The sequence below is a fragment of the Ctenocephalides felis genome, unplaced genomic scaffold (genome assembly GCF_003426905.1).
Source record: "Ctenocephalides felis isolate EL2017-DRISC unplaced genomic scaffold, ASM342690v1 CF-g0.4_SCAFFOLD_03570, whole genome shotgun sequence".
Lineage (NCBI taxonomy): Eukaryota > Metazoa > Arthropoda > Insecta > Siphonaptera > Pulicidae > Ctenocephalides > Ctenocephalides felis.
The window spans coordinates 18,862,984-18,886,716 of NW_020539724.1; the positions used below are offsets into that span (position 1 = coordinate 18,862,984).

The following is a 23,733-nucleotide window of genomic DNA, read 5'->3' on the forward strand; positions in this document are numbered from 1 at the left end:
TGAGATCGAACTTGGGACTAGGATTTGCTCTATTTGAATTAAAAATATGTATTTATTTATTATATAGTATTACAAATAACATATTCTTTAAACTATCAGTTTAGGCGTTCTCTGGAGAACTCAATTCGTCCTTCTATACCCCCATGCTTATTTACAAGTAGTCCCCCATACAAACACCCGCGCACATATCTCCATTTTATTAAAGAAGATATCAAACTTCCAATTCCCATTATTTTGTAATTTCAATAACTTGCCCTACAAGAAATTAAAAATAGAAGTAAGCACGGCGTGGGCGCATATTGAAGAAATTGCTGCTTACTAAATTACACACTCTTTTAGCTCTGTTACGTATGTTAAATTATCTGTTGTACTGGTGCAATATAGCAACATCATGATGAAATTTATTTTTGAAAAACATACACATTTGGAATGTTAAGATATTTAGCAAAGGTTAAATCTACATTGATTCGTATAAAATTAGCGTTAACTAATAAAATACCTATTAGAATTTTTTTTCATTCATCATACCCGAACGTCCAATCACTAGATTGGGATACGATTTAGACATTTTTAAATATGTACTAGCAAAAATTTGCTGTTATTCCATATGAAATGGGTGCAGATATTAAAAAAAAATTGAGAATAGTAATAAATGATACGAAATCTAATATTCTTTAAAAAATCGAACGTATTTGAATATTCTATGATGATTTTAGGTAATGGTTGTTGTAATGGTTTCTGATGGTTACATAAGATCAACTTTATTTCATTCCAGCGTTGAACATAATTTCAATAGAGTAAAGTTTGAATCAAATTGATTAAAAAATCAGGGAAAATAGTCTTTCACACCAATATTCAATAAAATTGAGAGTGTTTTGCCTAGGGATAAGCTTTCATACAATTTACTCATACATTTGGTTTAAATATTTCATTACTTAAAGGGCGACAACAAATTCACAGAAAATAAGAAAAAATATTTAAAAAGTTTGAAATATTTTCACATCAATATAAAATACCACATTATTAGTAGTCTTCATAAAGTTATTAATGAAATGAAGTAAAAAAAATCCTGAGAGTTATTGTTAATTCTCAAAGATATATAACTAATCTTGTAATCCATAAGGGCTTCCATGGGAATATCTTAAGTAAAAGACATCATCAAAGACAGAAGAAATTCAAAGTATCACACAAAATTTGAGAACCTCTACAGTAAAGAAATTCTTTCTCTAACCAACTATGCATGACAAGGATATTGAAGAAACTAATATCAAAAAAATCCTAATCTTCAGTTAAAGAGTCATAGGATGCAGTTTATGAAGAAAAATCATAGGGTTCCCTTTTTGAATTGATCTCCAAATTATTATTTTTCCCATTAGAAGTTTTCGATCTTACACGGTTTTTGAAAATAAAATTTGTTCAGCGATAAACACTAAAATATAATTTACTTATATCTACAATAACATTTTAATTGTTCTATTGTCAAAATACAACATTACAAAATGTATGTTACAGTTACGAATTCTTAGTCTATGATGAAAATATGTAGACAAGATAGGAACCCCCCGTTTGATGATCAAAACTAAATTTTATGTGTGTATAAGCTAGTTTGTTTGGAATACCCAAAGAAAGAGCATCATTTCGTTTTTAATTAATGTTTATATATAATTGATAGCGTAAATTTATTCAAGATGAGCAAATAATAAAATAATATTAATAAAATAAATTAATATTCTTATAATTTATTAAATGTGTTTGATATTAAATATATTAATATTTATTTTTCTTTTATTATATTTATTTTTTATAGAAACTGACACAAAAGGGCATTTTATAGTGATTTTCGTTTGGTGTATATAGTTTTTTATTTGATCACGTTATAGAATATACTTATTAGTCACATGAAGCTTTTAGGGGAAGGGGAGTTTGACACGAAAAAATCACAAAAAATCACGTGGGGGGTGGATGGGTCTAGTAAAATATCACGTGTATTTATTACCTAAATTTCCAAAAGTGAAAACAAACATTTTACGTTTTTCGTAAATTCGAAAAATTTGTTTGGAAAGTATGGTGAAGGAAGAGGTGTAATTCTAACTATCACGACGTATCACCAAGGGTAAGGAAAATCCTAAAGTTCCATTTTGAATATTATCATAGAAAAATCAAATCTTATTATTAAAATTAATAATTATTATTATGTTTTGATACGCATATTATGCGTGGGCACGTGTTCGAAATCCTCCCAATGTATTTGTGAATATGCGCGCTATTATATAGATGATACACAAATGAGTTTTGCGCGTCAATTTTTTAATAAAAGTTTTAACTGAATTTGTTGGGAAAAAACAATAATCCAATCACTGTGGAGTGATGCAATGAAAATATCAAATTGATGATTGTTTGTTTTGAAAATACAATATATGATATTCATCAGCGACCAATTATTCGATGGCATTATTGATGACAATGTTGACCTTTAGGATATATATTTGTCATGAAGACCAATTAGTTTTAAAGAGCTTGAGTATAAATATTATTATATTTGATATATAATAGTTTACCGTTAATAAGGGTAGTCAGATTATCATAATGTTATTGTATTTATTGTTATATACAAAGAATGCTATAGCATCCACGTCAAGTATTACGCTTTTATTTGTGACTATGAAAAAGATGAGATATGAATATACCTAAAGAATCAATTAGTCATTATCTCAACAGGTGTAATAATTACAAAAACGTAAGATTACAAGAAATTTAATTCAAAATAATTGATATTAAAATTTAAATGCTATAGTATTAATGTTAATCTGCAGCACAATAAGATTGAATGCTATAGCATTCACGTGTTAAATAGTATTTTAAAAATTTGTCAATTCTATAATTGTGATGTATTATAGAATATTAAATTGCTGGTTGTTTACAAAATTTTATTTGTTATGGTTATGGAACAATATTATTGATACAAGTTGAACTACTTTTAATTTATTCCAAATGAACATTTGTAAGTTAATAAATTCAAAGATGTTTTATTTAAATTGTGTTAGGTTATTAATTACTAAAATTTTTTTAGAATATCCCCATGGAAATAAAAATATCAAATCGATCATTGATTATTTTACAAGTAATTGAAAAATTAAGTATATGATATCATGAGCTTTTATTTTCTCTTTTAATTTACTTGAATATTTATATAGATTGTTGATGATTTCAATGCATTATTTTACTGAATTAAATTATGTTTGGAATAGTACAAATTCTAAAGCTTTTAGAATATTTAAAATAGTTAAAATCTTTAATTAATAAAATAAACGAATTTATCACATTTTAAATAACAAGGATAAACATTTGAAAAATAAAACTCAATTGTTTTCAAAGTCGAAATAATTTCATTTCAAATTAAATTAAGTATAAAAATTATTATATCATTTTTAAGCATATTAACGTCAACGATACGAATTCTGTAATTGTCGAAATAATAATTAATATTTCACATTAAACAAATGGTATTTTGATTGATAAACCATATTTAGTTTAATAATCGAAAAAACGCGAAATAACGTCCTACAATTTAAAAGTCTTTAATTTAGACGGTGCTACTTTACCTTAACACTTGAACAATTTTTGTTAAAAAGATTAATCTAATAATTTTGAAAATTAAATTGGTGAATTGAAAAAAATTAACTTACCCTGATTCCAATATAAATTCACAATCGCATTAATATTAACAATAAAAACTATTGTAAAAATAGAAAAACGCGTATTTTTTAAATTCTATACGAGTTTAAAACTTACAACGCCCACGAAATGGCACTACCTTGTTTTAAGATATTTTTAGAATATTATGCATTCGTGAAATATTTTTCATAAGAAAAATTTCAGTTATTTTTTTGTACAAGTTTCATTGGAATAGAACCACTAATGAACTAACTAATGAGTTACTTGACGAGTATTGGTACCTTGATACGCAAAATAAAAATCTTTGATATTGAGTCAATAATTTGGCTTAAAAATTGTGAATATTATTAATAAAAAAATATGCTTTTGTATGCAATAGAGTGCAAATTAACACAACTTGATTGGCTTAAATTAACTGGCGAACTAATATCAAAGATTATGTAAAATATTTGTGTGCTAAACAAAAGTATAAGAGCAGCAAGAAAAATAAGTGATATAAAACACTTTTATAAATGCGTATTTAATAATGGAAATATAGATATTAATGCACCACCAGCTAATGATGAATTAAAAAATCCAAAAATTTCTCTATATAGTTCAGTTCAAAAATTCGTGCTATGGGATACATAATTTGTATCCCATAAGTTCTCAACAAATCTCTAATAAAATTCAGAGGTTTTTGACTAAAATCAATAGCTTAATGAATTAGAACAAATTCGCCATAATTATTGTATCCGTATTAAATCTAAATATTTATGTACTTTTTGCTGATTATTTTGGTACAATCGCCTAAATAGAATGATATTTGATATAATCGCCTAAACAAAATATCATTTAAGATTTATATATGACAAGCTATAGAAATAGTTCTAACCAACACAATTGCAAATATATATAAACACCTAATTATAATCTTTAATAAGCTATGTCCAATTTTACTAGGCCAATATACATATTGCAAAAACGCCAAGCCAAACTATTGCCTGATTGATCCCTAGCAATTTTATCCATACTCCTTTTGCAACCAATGAAATGTGTTTTTTTTTTTGAAAATTATTAACTTTTCCCTTTTTTTGCCCAAATCCAAGTCCAATTTTACTCGTTCCGCTCTTGAGATCATCAGAGAACTACCTTGAAAGACCTTGGAAAACTTTTATAGATTTATAACATAGAAAAGATGCAAATCTAACTAAATCTCCGAGATATTGATTGATTGACTCTCTATAAAATACCAAAATATACCCAAATATACGAAAATACACCCAATATTTACAATACTTTTACAAGGATTCAGCTATTAGTGTTTTCTAATTGTTTTAATCACTACAAGTACTATAAAAACATAAAACTTTTATGATTCTTTTGTTGACTTTTCACCTGGATTAGATAATTTTACTCTGTCTATATTTTAATAGGAATAACATGAAAAATATTCTTTTTAATCGGTAGTTCAATATTTTTTGCTTGCTGATTTGATTACATTATTGTTCGGACGTATTTTCGTTTTATTATATTGGCCATGAAGGTGAAAATCTTCATGGCATTGAGTTTTTACACGGGATGGTTGCTACCCCTGGTAGAGGGGGTAGCAGAGAGTTTAATAGGACTAATTGTTCAATTCTAAAAGAAAAGCCCGCGAAACAAGATGTTTAATAAATAATAAATAAATATAACTTCTTTCATTATAACTTAGTGACAAATCAGTGATTGTAATAAGAACTGCAACAAATAAGTAATATACAAACAAATCAGTATTTAGCTACTTGGGTTAAATTATAACCCAACAACCTGAGTTAATCGAAAGAGAGTTTAAACAATTAATAAATAAATTCTATAACTACGTACATAGAAACAATTATATTGAAATTATATTGACTCTATATAGGTAAATTAACCGATCAAAAAGGATATTTCTCATTTTATGCTAATAAAAAGATGGACGAAGCAAAATTATCTTACCGCGATGAAAAATAGTATAGAAATCAAGAAAATTACATGTTTTTCATATCACTTGTAGTGATTGAAGCAATAAGAGGACACTAATGACTGAATCCTCAGGTTCTGGTTTATAAGGAATAAAATATTGTGTATATTGCATATTCTAATATGAAGAAGATAAAGACAACGAGCATCAACAACCTCATTTCAAATGTAGGATGGTCCGCCTTAAAATTTGCTTGATAACAATCTCTAATATGCATTATTAATCGAGTTTGCAAAATTTTCAGTGCTTGTCGGTTACCATGTGAGAAGATACCACTTTTTCTAGTATCTACTGAACATTTGAATCCAAAATTATTTATTTAAATTATTATTATAAACGTGGAAATCCACGTTTATAACAATAATTTAAATAAAGAATTTGGGATTCATGTTTAGTAGATACTGATCATAGTTAAACAAGTATTAATAGATCGCAAACACAGCCGTTTTGATTTTACCTCATTGGTTCAGCACATCATAGATGTAGCACCAACCGTAGCACGTAAATTTACCCTTAGATTTAATTCTAGATAGGATTTATATAAATATATAATATAGAAAAGATGAACCTTATTAATTTGACTGAATGAAACGAGAACAAAATATACACGTATAGAAAATAATTTCAACAAAATCACGAATATGTTGCTAAAACAATATTTAATAAGAACAAATTAGACTTTTGAAGTACGTGTACTATAATCAGAGAAATGCTGAATTTAAAGCACAATACCACCATCTGTGATATGCTAAAAACACTAATGCGGAGTAAATCTCATTTGTTCTAAGTTTACCACACCTTAACCCCCCCACCTCCCCCCACCGCGCCCTTGGTACTGGTTTATTGTAAAAAATACTACTTTTTTCTCTTGTTGTCCCACGTTCATAACATAATTTTAATAAATAATTTGGGATTCAGCAAACACACGTATATCAAAAAGCTCGATCACCGCGTAAATAAATAAGACCATCACACCAATCGTTCATTACTATAAAAAGGTTCCACTAACCTGGCGATGACGACGAACAGTTGGTGGTCCGTGTCTCCGCTGAGTGATTGCTAGTCCGGCCGTGCGGAGGCGCCGAAAACGCACTGGAACAACTTGTATGACGAACTAAGATTGGCGAACCGGGTCCTGAAAATTTAATTAAAAATAGAGGGATGAAGTGAATTAATTTATAATTTGAGATAATGCAGTTGCATAGAGATAGGACTGTTTTAAAAGTCTTTGTACATGCAAATTTCAGGCAAAATAAGGCAGAGTAGCAAATAGTAAAGTGATTATTTATGATTGTCCTGGATCAACACTACTAGTCCAGTCATTACAGTAAGTTCACCTCCGAATTCGAGATACCAGGCTATAAGTCTGTAAATACTTGTATATTGACACCCTAAAGATGTCTCAAAACCTACATATGGTAGGGTGTCAATACTATATGTAGGTTTTGAGACAACTTTAGGGTGTCAATATACAAGTATTTATACCCTAAAGTTGTCTCAAGATCTACATATGGTAGGATGTCAATACTATATGTAGGTTTAAAGACAACTTTAGGGTGACAATATATAAGTATTTATACCCTAAAGTTGTCTCAAGACCTACATATGGTAGGGTGTCAATACTATATGTAGGTTTTGAGACAACTTTAGGGTGTCAATATACAAATATTTACAAACTTACAGCTAGGTATCTCGAATTCCGAGATTCTTACATAATTTAGGCTTAAATGACTGGACTATACTGACAATCTTTTTTTAAATACAGAAAAGTACTAAAATACTGAGGGTTCAATCGAATTACTCATTTTACAAAAAAAACAGCAATAATACTGATTAATTTTACTCTGAATTGGGGAGGCGACAATTAATCACGTGAAGCCGAGAGAGGGGTTTAACAAAAAATCACGTGAGAAGAGGAATACTTTTTAATAAATAATTGTAATATTAAATTTAAAAAATTCGAAAATTTCCAAAGATTAAACCTTTTTTTCTAGGCAGACGTTTGTTTTTTGGTAGATTAGGTTTCACTAACAGCAAATACATAGCTTTTTGGTAGTTTTTACTACCAATTTATACGAAGATTGGCCCGTAACCAATTACCAAACAGTTGCCAAAACAACACTATGTTACATTTCGATTCTTATCGGATAATTTTCCCCTGAATGAAGGCTAGTATTATAGCTGAAACGTACAGATTTAAATGAAATATATTTTTATTGATTAGACTTTGTCCATATATGACTGGCAACGAGAAGGGTGGAATTGAGGAAACTTATTGGATTATGAAATGAAAGGAACACTGGAATGGATTCATAATGAATGAAGATGAATAAAACATGTAACAAAAAAATTGGAAGATAAGGCACAAAATAAGAAATTGAGCTACTTTAAAAGTAGAACATAGAATAACAAATTATAATCAGGAAGGAAAAAAGTCCAGAACAGAGGTTCACTGAATCTGATTTCGAGCAAACCATTATTATTAACAATAGTAAACAGTCAATAACAATAACAACAGTAACGAATGATATATTCATTAGACATTTCTGGTAGACGTTGATACATAAATGTGAAAATGTTAGCAGCCAATTGCTAAACATCCTAACCGGAAATGTTTTACTGATCAAGCATGCAGGTTTCTTAAAATTATTTCGTTTTTATTCTTAATTTTGAACAAATTTGAATTTGATGGACCATAGATTACGTTTGCCTTCATAACTTGAGTAACGTTTTCTTATTTTTTGCATGGTTTTCAACTAAACTAAACAAAAGTTGAATTGAATGTCATCTGAAGAAATCTAGACGATTCAAGTTCAGTACAAAGTAGATTAAAAAGATCTGTAATTCGCTGCTAAATTTTAAAATGCAATTTCTTTTAATTATCGTTACTTTAACACTATTTTAGGCAACATAAACAACATACTGATCAAATTATTATCTACTCTACTCCTACTAACCATAACTCATATTTCAACATATCAATTTTATACACAATTTAAAAATTTATCTATATTTATGTTTGACATAAAATTTAATCTACTAACCTGAAGCAATTGTGGTGGTATTGATCGCATTATGTGGAGGCCTCATGCTGGATAAGGCGCCCAAAGGAGTATAACTGCCCCCAACGGAACTTTCCGAGCCAGAAACATCCTTAGTTCCTTCAATTAAAAATTAAATTACCCATTAAAATTGTGGAAATACATACATTGTTCCTATCTAAGTTACTCATTTCGTGTGTATTAGCAATACAGTTAAATTCATTATAACAAAAATAGCTTAGGTCTAGACAACTAATAACTATGTTCTTGTTGAATATTTACAGTAAAAAAAAACTAAACATATTTCAATTAATAAATATAAATTACTAATGAAGTTGGCATTATTTTGCATAAAAAATATAAATTTTTGAAACCCGCTGTTTCCAAATTTATTAAAAATTTCCAATATTTTAAAATTTTTAAAAAACATATTATTTTTATCATAAAATGTTTGTTCGCGCTATCCCTTTGTAAATAAAATTTGTTATATAAATCTTAATGTGTCTGCTGAACCTACACCTATTTTTAATCTAACATACACGTTTCCTAGTCCTCGTACTTTTACTTTGAGCAAATGACAAAAAAATTAATATTATATATTATACACACCTGTTTCCAGCAGAACACCATTGCTGCTGCATGACGATGAGGATGAAATGTGATAACGACTTCGGTGCAGATGGCTCACGGAAGACGACTGAAAATTTTAAATCAAAATCAACATCATCATCATCACGTTTATAAAAGAGGACATTAAAATAATTAAGATTGTATTGATAGGTCCTTCATCATATAATTAATAAGAATATGATTGTTAATAAATGAAACGTAAAATGAAGTTGAAGTAAAATGAAGTAGAATCGACTGTGGAAATGTTTAATTTTATCCTATAATTTGCAAAAAATAATGCCGAGTGAAATTATTATGTCTAAAAATGACCTCATATGGAGAAGAAGTTCAAAGAAGTTGTATTGGCTAATTGGTAGGAGTTCAAATATGTGCTATGAAAACAAACTCCTTTTATATAAAACAATAATTATCCCAATCTGGACATACGGCATTGAGCTATGGGCGTGCGCAAGCAATTCAAATATAAAAAAAATACAAGTAGCGCAATCGAAAATTTTAAGATGCATTGTAAACGCACCCTGGTATGTTACAAATGACACCCTACATAAAGACCTAAAAATAAAAACTATTAATGAGATGATAAGAGATAGGAGCAAAAAATACCACGAAAAACTACCAGGTCACCCAAACATATATTTAAAAGAGTTAAGCGAGGAATATCCTACACAAAGATTGAAAAAAAATGGCCATACGATCTTTAATAAAATATCAAAAATAAAAAAGGGAGATATCTCATATGAGATAATCTCTTAAATGCATTAACACCAACATCATATTGTCTTAAAAAATGTATATTATTTGATTGACAATAAAACCATGCAAAAAAATGACCTTACATAAATTAATATTGAATGCAGCTTTTCATACTTAAACTTCAGTACTAAAAAGCAAAGATATCAATTAATTCCATCAGTCGGAAGCTAAAATAAACTTTTACTTTGTTTTTTAATATTTGATCAGCTATGTGAACGGTTTTATAAGATGTTGTAATGAATATTTGCTTCAACAATGTCGTTTTTCAGGAGAAAATCTAAAGCTTAATCTATCTGGTTATGAAGACTTCTATATTCGAAGCCTGGTCTATTAGGACTACTATAGTTGATCTTGTACTGATGATATATGTTTAATGTTATGTAGCAATACTAGGAAGTGTTAATTGCACTAATAAAAATATGTTAGGTCTATATTTTCAAGTGAAAACTGATATCGGTACTGCTAATAGAGTCAGGCTGTCCAAAGTGGGTATCCAACTTGAAACTCTAAAGTTAAAAGACCAAAACTTTAACCACCTTGTCACATAAAAATCCTAGCTTTCAAAGCAAATTGCATATTTTCACATAAAATTTATAACTAAAAATCTAAATGTTGTATATTTTTTCTAATTATAGTCAAAATCTTCCAAAAAACCGTCCTCGATACACCAAACGTTTTTGTTTCGCTACCAATTTAAAATACCTCATAATTATTGTCTGTTTTCTAGTATGAAGAGTTTTTTCTTGGCACGCGTTAAGTGATAAATTAGTAATTCGTCTCAAATTACAGTGATTAAATCAGATAAGATTATTATCATAATTACCGAAGCCGTCCTGTGATGGTGCAGCCGTCGGTGGAGAGTTGACCGAGTAGTCGTATTCAGATATACACCTGCAACAATAATGGAAAAAATTAATAAAAAAATTATGAAATAAAAAATAAATAGGTGTGTTTGGATTATGTGAAATATTTTATTCAGATATTAATACCTCTTAGTATAAATAGTATGAAAACCAGTAGACTGATTGCAAATGGAAAACGCCTAAATTATTCACTGATCCAATAATACTAGGTGTATTTTTTTTAAATTATATAATTTAACTTACTAAATTTTGATATTCAAGCTGAACAAACCATTGCAAATATTATTTAGAAAAAATGTGCATTATTTTGATTTCGGGAACACGGATGAAGCGATTTAAATAATTCAAAAAACATTCGATTCGTATTGATAAGGAGATGTGTAAAGTTTTTGGCAAAGGCAAGTCTAGCCGTTCCGAAGATATGGGGCAAAAAGTGTCAAAAACGGTAACTCAGTTTTTAAGAGAACGGGGCGTCCGATTTGAATAATTCAAAAAACATTTTACTTGTATTAACAAGATGAAGAACTGATCAAATTTTCATGAAGACAGGTCTAGCGGTTTCGGAGATCTAGTAAAAAAAGTAAAAAAAAAATGCCACCTGGCGGTCAAAAATGTTCATTAGACATATGCACATCAAATTATCAGATATTTTATAGAGATTTTAACAATAAGTATAATTATCCGTTAGACGGCGGCGCGGCGCTTACGCGCTTCGATATTTCGTCTCTATGCAGTTAAAGCAGTACGATTGCTTTGAAAAAAAGTTCAGAATTTCCAAAATATTTCAAAATTTTTGTCAAAAATTTATAGTTTCTCAAAAATCTAATTTTTCAGAGTAATTTTTTTTTTCAAAAATGTTAATCTTTAAAAAAAAAAAAATTGGTGCGGGAAGTGCCAGCAATTTGCCTTAAGGTACGATGCCATGCGCCCCACTAGTTTAATACTAAGTTTTCGGGTCCATTTGAACAAAGTTCTGCCGATACTTAAGATTTAAATTAATTCTATATAATTTATTTTAACTTAAATTAAATAATTGTGAGCATTAATAATATGAAACTAGAATACACCTAAGTCTGTTTTTACACGGTCTTTTTGTACACGGTTTTGATATAACACGGTTTGAAAATTGAATATTTTAAAATTTTTTACACGATTTTATTCCATTTAGCACGATTTGAAATTTTATGTACCTAAATTTTTTTGTCAAATTAAATTTTTGCGAAGTATGTTCATATCACAAAAAAGTATTCATGAAAGAAAAAAGTCTGAAACCATCGATAGTATCGATAGTTTGTGAACATTAGCTTAAAGATTTAAGTGAATTCCCCTTTAGCGCGTACAAACAATTTTTACTGGTCAAAGCAAATGTGAATAGCACTAATTTAATTCTTGATCTTAAAAATTCTTGTTTTTCACCAATTTTAATAGGTTTTAGAGACTAGGAACAAATCACCCATTTTTGTATAAGATCAATGTCTTTTTTTACACGTTTTTTTTTACACGGATTCTTCTGGAACCAATCTCCGTGTAAAAACAGACTTAGGTGTATATTCACAATACTAAAAATCAATTTATAACAATTGGTCAATATTGGTAATACAAAAAAAAAACTATTTTTAGTCTAATAAAGTTTCTGTCAAACCTCAATTATACAATCTCGATTGTAAAAATTTCGTTCACGTAAAGAAAATAACTAATGTCTGAATTTAAAAAAAAAAAATAAACGAAACTTTATATAACAGATTTATCAAAACTATTATAAACGCAAACAAAAAGCCTGGGAAAAGCAAAATAAAAAGCATTTATATACCACACAAACCAGCCAGTATTTGCTGACGACAGTTATATAGGAAAAACGATTTTCTTCTGTAATATATTACGACTTTTATGTCAAATACGATCATCATACTCGGAAAACTCGCAGTTACTATTAAAACCATTTTTCGTTAGAGGCGTATAGTTCAACGTTTTTATCGAATATGTAAAATGAGATTCTTGAATGATTTATAATAAATAAATAGTTGAAATAAAATCATATTTATGGGAAGATTTTTAATCCAACCACTTACCAGATAATAATGTATAAAATCAATTTAATTTCACCCTATCAGTTTTGCCATCCAAAACACATCCTTAAGGCAAATTGCTAGAACTTCCCGTACCAAAAAAATATTTTTTTGAAAAAAGCTTTAAAATCTTTTAAAAACTTTGAATAAATTATTACTGAGAATTTTGAAATTTTTGTAAAAAAGTGACTTTTTGCAAATGACTAAATTTTTACTTATTAAAATCTCTATAAAATATCTGGTAATTTGATGTGCATAAGTCTAGTTATCATTCTTGACCTCCAAATGGATTTTTATTTTTTTTTTCATTTGATCTCAATACGAATTAAATGTTTTTTGAATTATTCAAATCAGTAAATCTGTGTTCCCGAAGTCGTAGACGAAAATTGGTATCCGCACACACACACATACATCAATTTTTTGCAAGGTATGCCAAAATGTTCAGAAACCTTTCAAACGTAAAAATATATAAAAATTTTAATTTTAGATTTTTTTGCGATTGCTATAACTTACTCTACTTTTAGTTAATAAAACTAGACGTAAGTGGCATTTTGCCTTAAGGCAAATTTACTTTAGTTAAAAAAATCTACTAATTATTTCAAACTATTATCATTAAAATCTAATCAATGCGATTTCGAATTGGTATCTCTTAAACAAAATTATAATATCTGTAACTGTATTAATTAAGTTAATTCTACTACATAATCTATAAATGTATTTTACTTGATAGGATGTCAACGGTGATCAGTACGAACACAGCATCTCATTATTTTAAACATTAATAAATCTTTATAATTAAACTATTTTTCGTAGGGCTATAATATTTTAGAAGTTTTGTTGAATGAAAAATGCTACTATGCAAAATTTTAATAACTAATTACGAAGAAACGGCCCGGCTCATCTTTATCATAAATTAATTATGTAACTATGATTAATAATTTTAAATGTATTATTAATATTATACTATAATTTAAATTTATTACTAACAGTTATTGAATTTTTAAATCGGTTCAGTAATTTTGACCAAAAATGTTGGCCTTATCGGCAAATAATAAAGAAATGGTTTGGCCGATCACCGCACAAAACCAATCAACTCGAGACATTATCTTGTTTCCTCAAAATGATTTTAAATTTTTATAATCGGTGCAGCCGTTTTGAGAAAACCTTGACGAAACGTAAAAGTTCAGCGCACATACAAATAATTTTTCCAATTTTGGTATCAAACACTTCAGAATGACATAAAACGTGAAGCAAACGAACATTGATAAGTCGAACTTTCTGGTGAAAACTTTTCCAAATATATAAAAATTATTTAACAAGAATTGAGAAAAGACAAGTAAGTGTAATTTCCTAAAAATAATAAATTTGATCGTGTATTTTCGGAATTATTAATAAATTGATGCCAAACATGCATAATCATTATATAATAAAACTATTCTCTTACCTGTGATTGTGACATCAGTATCCTGATTGACGATGAGAGAAACTTCATGCTCCTCTTCTTTCTTGATCGAGTCCAAAACCTCCAAGTTTTGTGCTGGTTCTATTTTAACTGCATTTTTGTCAGATTTTATGGTACCTGAAAATAATCAAAATATAGCATATTAAATAAAATACTCAATTATTATCGATAATCAACAAAATATTGTAAAGATTGATACTTGAATGATTTTACGGTCAAAAGGCTGTGTTTACATAAAAATAATGTATCTACTAATTTCTTTCTTATTTCTTTCCTATTTCCTATTTCTTTCTTTCACTAGATCTAATCAATATTGCAGTCACTGATTCATGATTTATAATAAACAGATTGCAGAATAATAAAAAAATAGATATAAATTGGCTAATGATAATCTGAACAAAGAGTATTCTCACCTCCAGCTACTTTGTATATGGGGTCATCCAAGGATCCATCACTAGAACTGCTGATACTCGAGCTGCTGCTACTTGTTGAACTGCTAGCCCCCAAATCACCACCCAAATTTCCTCTCCTCGAAAATTTCCTTTCGTTCTCATAACTCGCAGCCAAAATCGCAGTCGCATTCAAAGAAGCCATCCTCTTCCTCACTACCATATCCTTAAGATCCATTGTGACATCCAAACGGTTTCTTTTGCGTTTCACCTTCACCACGACCTTGTCTTTATTATCTTTATTAGAAGCTGCATTTTTGGAGATCATTTTAATAGGCTTCTTGACACTCTCGCAATCTGAATCACTGGCTATGGATGAATTACTACTTATACTGGATGCACTTCTGCAAGAAGATGCTGATGTTGAAGATAACTCATGCATATCCCAATGTTTGCCAACGCTTGGCATGGCGCAACTCCTTAAAGTTCTTGGTATTTTTTCAGCTACCTTGTCTACATCGTCTGGCACAGGTTCTGGTTCAGGTTTTTCAGATTTTTTTGTGGTCTTTAAGAGACCTAGTTCAAAAGCTGATCTGCACTCGTTTTCATACAGACAATGTACTTTGGCTAGCGCATTCAAAGATGCAACCCTTCTACCTTTTGGTGCATTCCATAACTTCTTCAATCGTTTGGAAGGTTCTGGTTTTATCCGTCGTTTTTCTACTTTACAAACTTTCTGATTATTTGTATCTTTCTTTTCTTCTTCATGATCACTATTTTCTTTTTTCACTTCTTTGATATCAACGTCACAGGTGGCATTTGAAGATGCATCATCAGAATCACTTTTTTCTTTTTTTATGTTCTGCTCAATTTTTTGTGCTTTTCTGCTCTTTTCATTGGCATTGGCATTTTTCTTTGATTTCAGTTTTAATTTGATAGTCGTTAAATTGCAAGAATCACTCAGGCCGATTTTTGTTTTAACAACACGTTTCAAAGCATTTGCGTGTTTTTTCAATTGTACTCCTTCAGAACGCTTTTTCAGTGGATTCGGCGATGGTTTGACTTTTTTGGCTACATGTTTGAGCCTTTTAATTGGATGTTGATTGCTTAGATTGACTTTTGGTTTTTTAACTGATTTTTTAGAGTTATTTTCTGAAGAATTATTTGAAGTTTTCTCATTATCCAAAGGTTTTGCCAACTTCTTTTTGACAATTTTACCACCAGTTTTTTCATTTTCATTTGATTTATCAACATCAGATTTTTCTTGTTTTTTCTGCATTTCAATGTTTTCGTTAAGTTTAACTTCGTCTTCAAGTTTTTTATTATCATCACTTACATCTTTTAAATCCTTAGGCTTCACAGTCTTCTTTTTCTTCGCAGATTTTTCGGGCAAATCATTCTGCTGATCAGTTTGCTTATCAGTTGGCACTTCGTCGGTTTTGCAATCATCTTGTTTGCGCATTTTCTGATTAATAGTCATCTTTAATGCTTTTGCAAAGGCGTTTATTTTTTCTGAATCAAGTTTTAAAGTTTTGGGATTTTTAGTTTTGACTAATTTAGGTTTTGTAGCACCTTTTGGTTTCAAAGCAGTTTCTTTCGCATTACTTTTTTTCTTAGAAGGCTTATCTGCACCTGTTAAAGCCTTTTCAACAGAGTTTTTATTTGTAGAATCAATTGAAGAAGCTTTATTTTCATTCGTTTCAATATGTGAAATATCCTTGTTATTTTCAGTTTGTTGAACTGAAGTAGAATTTTTATTAGTCTTGGCATTAGCTTTTTTCTTAGTAATGTCTTTTTTCTCAATTTGAGTGCAAATTGCATTATTGTCTAATTCCGGCTTAAGTTTTTCTTTATCCTTTCCATCTTCATTGGATAGAGATTCCAATGCACTTTTAGATTCTGTATCTACCTTTTTTGTTGTAGACAAAGTTTTAGTGCCTTTAGTTTTAACAGTTGCTGTAGTTTTAGGCTTCCTTTGCTTAGGTTGTTTTTCAGTATCGATAGTTTTGTCAGAGTTATCAGATTTCAAATTAGTTGCTATCTTTTTAACATATGACCTCTTAACGGTTTTTTTGACCACCGGGCTTGTTGTGTCAGATTTGCTATTTTGATCAAGTGTTGGTGATTCTTTCGTCGCATCATTTTTGGCATGAGAATTATTATCATTTGATGTAGTAACATCCTTCTTTGCATCAGTATCTAAAGTTTTATCAACTTGATTCAAATTAGATATTTTATCACTACTGCATTGAGCAACTTGAACATTATTATCCGCTGTAACTATTTGAGGTACCTTAGATTTTGCAACTGTCTTTTTCTTAATTTTTTTGTCTGCCTTGTTATCTAAATCATTCTGCACTTCATCTTCATTAATATTTTTTGTACTTTTCTTGGTCGCCGCTTTCTTAACTGTCTTTTTGGCACTATTGTTAGAACCTAATCCTTTTGCTACTGCCTTTTCTTTTTTCTGCTCGTTACTGGATTTAGGAGTCTTTTTTGGAATTACTGATTTAGTTTCAGTGTTTTGAGTTTCATTCTTCTTAGGTTTGGTTTTTTTATTATTAGTTGGTGTAGAATCCTGAATTTTATCATCATCACATGCACTTTTTTTCGGATCACATTGATTGGAAGAATCAGGTGAATTTTTCTTAGAGCCTAAATTTTTAGAAATAACTTTTGAAACTGGCTTGCTAACTTTTTTATCATTATTTTTCTTCTGACTTGTTGTTTTTACACTCTCTTTGTCAGAAACATTAATTTTTGGAAGGTCAACTGGCGAATCTTTTTTACCTTGTGTGTTCTTATCACTTTTTAATGAATCGTCCGAAATTTCAATAATCAAAGGAGTTGATGCACCACTTTGTAGCTTAACGTTTCCCTTTTCTGTTTCCAAATTTTTTTCTTGAGGCGTCACTGTAGATTCTTCTTTAACATTTTTCTTAGCAGCTATCTTCTTATCAACTTTCTTATTGACATCAACCTTATTACCAGTTTCTTCATTTTCTTCCGTGACCAAAGTGATTTGTGTTTTTCCAAAATTAGATGCTTCATTCGCCAATTTTTGTTTATTTTTCCAAAGCTTTTCAGTAAGATCCTTAACGATTTTCAATTTATCTCGGAGAGTTTTTCCAGCGTTTGCTTTAAAACTTGCAGGTTTTGAAGCAGTGTTCTTAGTAGATTTTAGTGGGGTCTTCTTGACAACGGGGCGCGGAGCCCCCTTGGGCCCCCTGGCGGGGCTCATGACGAAGCTGCGCTAAAACAACTTCTTCTAGGTTGAATTCACCATCTGTAAAAAGAGATAAATCATAAATATTTTTATTACTGATATTACAAAATAATTCAAATGACTTAAATGGGTTAGATCAAGTTCATTTTGCATAATTGATTAGTATTTTGTTCAGATGTCACTAAAAAACGGAAGGAAAAGAAAATTTGTAACGATTAGACATAATATAAGGAGTGTAAAAATGTCACAAATACTTTTCGCTAGAGTTTTAAACATAAAACCTATAACTAACTTAGAGCATGCCAATAACGCCCAAATGAAAAGATGTACTCATTACAATAATTACAAAGACAAAAGTATATTTGTACCTGTGAAGTCGTTCAGCAATTTTTTTAAAGAGAAACTTTATTTTATATATAGTTAAGCATAATTAGAATATTTTGTAAACCGATTAATTTAAATTATGATTATGTGCATAATTAATTAATGTATTTCTTAAATAAAATATTAAAATATTTTGGAAAATATATATTCATGCTAATATTTCAATATGTACTCAGTCAGTAGTCAGTAGTTCAGGTTTGTGATAATTATCTGTAAATATTTACAAATATTAGCACGGTTCTATGGCAATTTACAAGATTTGATTGGTAAGTATAACTTACATATATAATATCAAATAACATAAATTTATGAAGTAGTGTGTTATATACCCAAAGACTGCAAATACCTGTATGTAAATAGTAACATTCAGTTATGTAATTTTTTATTTGATTAAATTTTGTGTATTTGAATATGGCTACTTGGTTATGGGGCAAAATAAAACTAAGGCCCGCGTAAAAAAAAACTTGGTTGAGGTAGCCTTGGTGACTATTTTGCCTGACTTAACTTTTGTAGAATAATAATTATTGAACAGCGATCAAAACTGAAGGATCTATAAGTTGTTATGATGATTTGACTTACACAACGTTTTATAGATGAAAATTCAACATTTATCCCATTTTTAAGATGAATTTGTTATTACCATTTCTGTAATACTGATAAATTTGTCTATAAATGCAACAACGTTCGGAGAGGGGAAACATATTGCTATCTACGTTTCCAAATAAAAACTAATTTCTCTACTGCTTGACATGAGACCACTGATATAAATTCCATTGCTTTAACCAATAATCCACAAAAAAGTCCATTTACAAATGTTTTTTTCAATATCTTTCCATTATTATTGACAAAATTGTAGCAGGGCTACTGATTTATTCGACAGAATTGAAAATATTGTTCTGGTCCTGTTCTGTTACATGACAACATAAAAAACAAAGGAAAACAAAATTTTATTTTTCAATATTCTTTGGTTAACTTTTAATTAAGTAGACATTCTTCTTGATAAAATTGCACTGGGGGTACTAATTTATCCGACAGAACTGAGAATATTGGTCTAGTCCTGCTCTATTAGAAAACATTATAAAATGTAAAGCAAAAACAAAACTAAAACTTTTTGTCAATATGTATTTCATATATATCTCTTAAAGTGCAAGTTAAGGAATTCGTATGGCGACAATTGTGCCTGTTCTATCATAGAAAGGCTTATATTTGATTGATTCTTACTTACTTAGATATATTTATTAAAACAAAATAGCAACTGATAAAGAGAATTGAAAACATTATACTGGTCCTGTAGAGTTAGAAAAAAATAATAAAAAGCAAAGAAAAACCTTCATTCATAAGCAGCATTTAATACTCGATTTGCTGAATGAAAAAATGTTGGTCCAACTATATTTTATTAGATTATTTCATTTCAAAATATGCTGCTGTATAGAAATATTCGATTGTCGAATGAATTACAACTGAACTAACAATAAGAAACTTAGTTTATATAAAAAAACTTCACTTGAAATCCGAGAATCGGCAAAACTGCGCACAAACACATATACATGATCTATTATATATCTAGATTTGCGTTCGTGCGAATGCGAAATGAGACGCATTGAAGAAACAATGGCAGTTTTAAATATACAAATGTATTATATTATATATATTATATATATATATATATATATATATATATATATATATATATATATATATAAGAATACGTATATATGTTCATATATTGCTTATAAAAGCAATGTCGTTTTAATGCAAAATAGCCTTGAAACTTGTCATTGCATAATGTTAAGTAGTGTGTTATTAATTTCATTCCGTATTAGTCACTTTGATAAAATACTTAGCATTTTGTTACAGATTTTTAGAATTGCAAAAGATATAAATTGTTTGAACACCTTAAATACAATAATTCTAATAATAATTATAAAACTTGATATAGTCTATTCATGCATGTGCACTTATTATTAATATATGCTTCATTCATCATTCATCATCAGCGAAAAAGTAAAAAAAATACAAGCAGTCAATGAATGTATGTTAATTTTAATTACATGCAGTTCTTCAAACACAATCACATGATGATTGAAGTTGCAAAAACAATATTTGTTTAGGCGTTGTTTAACATAATCCACTGTGTGAATAAATATTATAGAATTTATTAATCAGCAATTACTTCATTTCTCTAATGAACGTTCATTTCTAAATGCTAATTACAATGACAAACCGAACATGTCATATTTGAAGTATGACTTTAATTACATTATTATTTTCAAATATTATACATATTTTTAATGCTATTATAAATATAAAATTTATAATTTATCATTATATAAATGTGTATAATGGTTGACACTAATAAATGTGTGTATCGCGAGTGTTACCATATTACTGATAAATATTATTAAAAATTGTTATATGATGTATTTATTTTTACTTAAATGCCTTCTTGTACAGTAGCAAATAAGTTTTACTTCAATCGCGTGTGAACCTTACGCGCACTCTTTTTTTTGTATTTTAGGTATTATAGCTTCCTCGTGGATTAGTGATTAGAGGTATGGGATTTGAATCTAAAAGTACAAGTTCGATATCAGCCTCGGATAGCCTGATGTCAAGCAGAAGTGATATCGGTTTTCACTTGGAAGTATAGAAAACAATATGGTTCCAAGTGAAAATAGCTCTTCAGAGCTTTGCTGGGTCAATATAAAATTCATCAGCATTATAGACATTGCAGTAATAAATTCAACACAAATTGTGAAGTATTTGTATAAAAAAATCTAATAAAATTACAAAAACTCCTAAATCCAAAACAATGGCGTAATATTAAGTGCAGTTTTATTCCAGAAGATTTATTGTCTTTAACTTAAAAAATATTTATTTTGTATAATTAGAAATCCAGGTGTACAGACCCTTGCTTGAAAATTTATCTCTTACAAGTTGTCTACAAACAAATATTGAATGAATACTAATAAATTCAAATTCATCTTTATTACAATCAATAATCTCCTTAAATCATATCTTTCATTACCTTTTCATCTTATTAAAATAAGATATATCTGAATCATCCATCTGCAAGAATACTTTCAAAACAAAAGACACCCAAAATCGCGTAGGAGAAAAATGATTTTCATGAATACCCGATGTTACAAAACATTATAAAGCATTGTTTTACGAAATTATAAGTCACTAATCCTCATTGTAAGATTTTATAAGAAGTACTTAGGACATGATTATATAAAGTTAGGACAAAGAATATTAAAATTTCATTGGCCCGGGACGAGTTTGAGTTTCATTACAAAAATTTGTTTATAAAAGTTGACAAATTATAAAAACTCAATATATAACTTAAACTCAGTATTCATTCCAATGCACATGGTTCAGTTAATATTAGGGTTTATACAAAAACCGACATTTCTGAAAACCGGTTTTCGAATTTTAATTTTACCAAAAAACCGGTTTTAACCGGTTTTCGAATTTTATATAGAAAATAAATTTTTGCTCGAATATCTGTAATAATAATGTATGTATCCGTCAATTTAGTGCGATTTAAATCACTATTTAACTGAATTTATTTATTGTTCAATTTTACGGATAGTAAACAAAATTATTTTAATTTTAATTAGTAGGACAAAAAATAAAAGTTTATCTGGATTAAATAACTTAGAAAATAATTATTCGTTATTTTTGCATCATTGACCTATAAGAATAAAAGTATTTTTATAATAGTGATAGGAATGTTTTTGAATAAATAAAAATAATACATTATCAAATTAAAAAAAAAAATTAGATACATGTTAATATGTGCTTGTTAATATCAATTTTAGTTTTAAAGACAATTAAGCTAAACTCCGAGTTTTTTCTATTCCGGGCAATTTTAATTAATTAATTTTAAAAATTCTAGTTAGTTTTTTGTTCAACAAAATATTATTTCAAAAAACTAAGAACGTCTATCGATTTGTTACTTAAATGTGTCCTTTGTTTATTCACAAAATTGCCTGAAATAGAAAATGTTTTTGTAGCCTCATATAATATTGTTTTTGTTCTTTTATTTGTGGCTTCTAGGGCTAAAAACTCTTTTTTTTGAAGTTTGATTAGAGAAAGTTACTTCTTCAAAAAGAAGTCACGCTGATTTAAATTAATATATACACTGATATGAAAATCTAAATTAATATATACATTAGACAAAAGATTACAGAAAAACTATCTGGGAACCATAGCAGAGTGTTAAGATTGCAAATGCTATTGAAGCAATATGATTCCAAGAATCAAAACGCTTGCTTACATCTAGTATATTTGGCTATATTTGTCATTTTTCATTTATACAGTGAAAACCGATTTTTTCTACTGAAAAACCGGTTTTCGAATTTCATAATTTTGGCCAAAAAACCGGTTTTTGAAAACCGACAAACCCTAGTTAATATCAAGCAACATCAGGTAAAGGAAATATTCATTTCTATATTAGTTACTTTTCTATATGAGTTACGTTAGAGAGGTATAAAATGCTTATTAATAATTGCTAAAATGTGTAAAATAATTTTACCAAAATAGATGTTTTTGATAAAATCATTTTATATAGATACTAGCAAACCGGGCGAACTCCGTTTCACCACCAGATGGTTTCATTTTATGTAACATTTCGTTTAGTGATTAAAAGATGAAGAAAAAAATTGTCTGCTGTTGAAATTGAAAAAAAATTGCACAATACACGTGATTGATTTGATTGTTTCCAATTGAAATATTAAGAAACGAATAACTTATTTTTTACATTTTTGCACAATTTCACAGTGAACACAATGCCGGTTTGTCACATGAAATTAACTGAGCAGACAACAATGAGTAGCTATCAAACAAAAAAAGTAGCAGTCGAACAAAAATATTAATTTGTAGTACATGCTAAGTATCAGAGATGACGCTGCATGTGAAAAACGATTTTTCCGCTTTTCTGGATTTTTTCTTCAATTTTCTTTGCTATAAACCTTGCGGAGCCCGAGACCTTTCCAACGAATGCAAAATCGTCGAAATCGGTTCGTGCGTTCTGAAGTTATATCGTCAGGAAGGAAAACCTGACTTATTTTTATATAATAGATTATGTAGCAACCCTGCGTTTAGAAACAGCAATCAGAACAATAAGAAGAATAATTATTCAGATATATTATGCAAGATGCTACTTATATCTAAATAAGTAGTCACAAATATAGTTTGCATGAGGCAAAGTTTATAAAAGAGTAAACTTTCTCCTTTAGAAAGTACTAAGAGATTGCTA

General features: G+C 28.8%; 2 protein-coding genes across 2 annotated transcripts in view; one reads left to right on the top strand and one right to left on the bottom strand.

Moving 5' to 3' along the window:
* The window catches only part of LOC113383529 (protein kinase shaggy-like), a 419,230-nt gene that overhangs the window by 231,785 nt on the left and 163,712 nt on the right, over window positions 1-23,733 (top strand).
* LOC113382763 overlaps window positions 1-23,733 on the bottom strand; it is a 246,683-nt gene that overhangs the window by 216,410 nt on the left and 6,540 nt on the right. The window contains exons 2-7 of the mRNA XM_026620993.1: window positions 14,888-18,149; window positions 14,457-14,591; window positions 10,907-10,974; window positions 9,310-9,397; window positions 8,704-8,820; window positions 6,669-6,794 (exon numbers count right to left, since the gene is read on the bottom strand). Of these exons, the coding sequence (XP_026476778.1) occupies window positions 6,669-6,794; window positions 8,704-8,820; window positions 9,310-9,397; window positions 10,907-10,974; window positions 14,457-14,591; window positions 14,888-18,104 (3,751 nt within the window). The 5' untranslated portion in view covers window positions 18,105-18,149. The remainder of the gene's footprint in view (window positions 1-6,668; window positions 6,795-8,703; window positions 8,821-9,309; window positions 9,398-10,906; window positions 10,975-14,456; window positions 14,592-14,887; window positions 18,150-23,733) is intronic.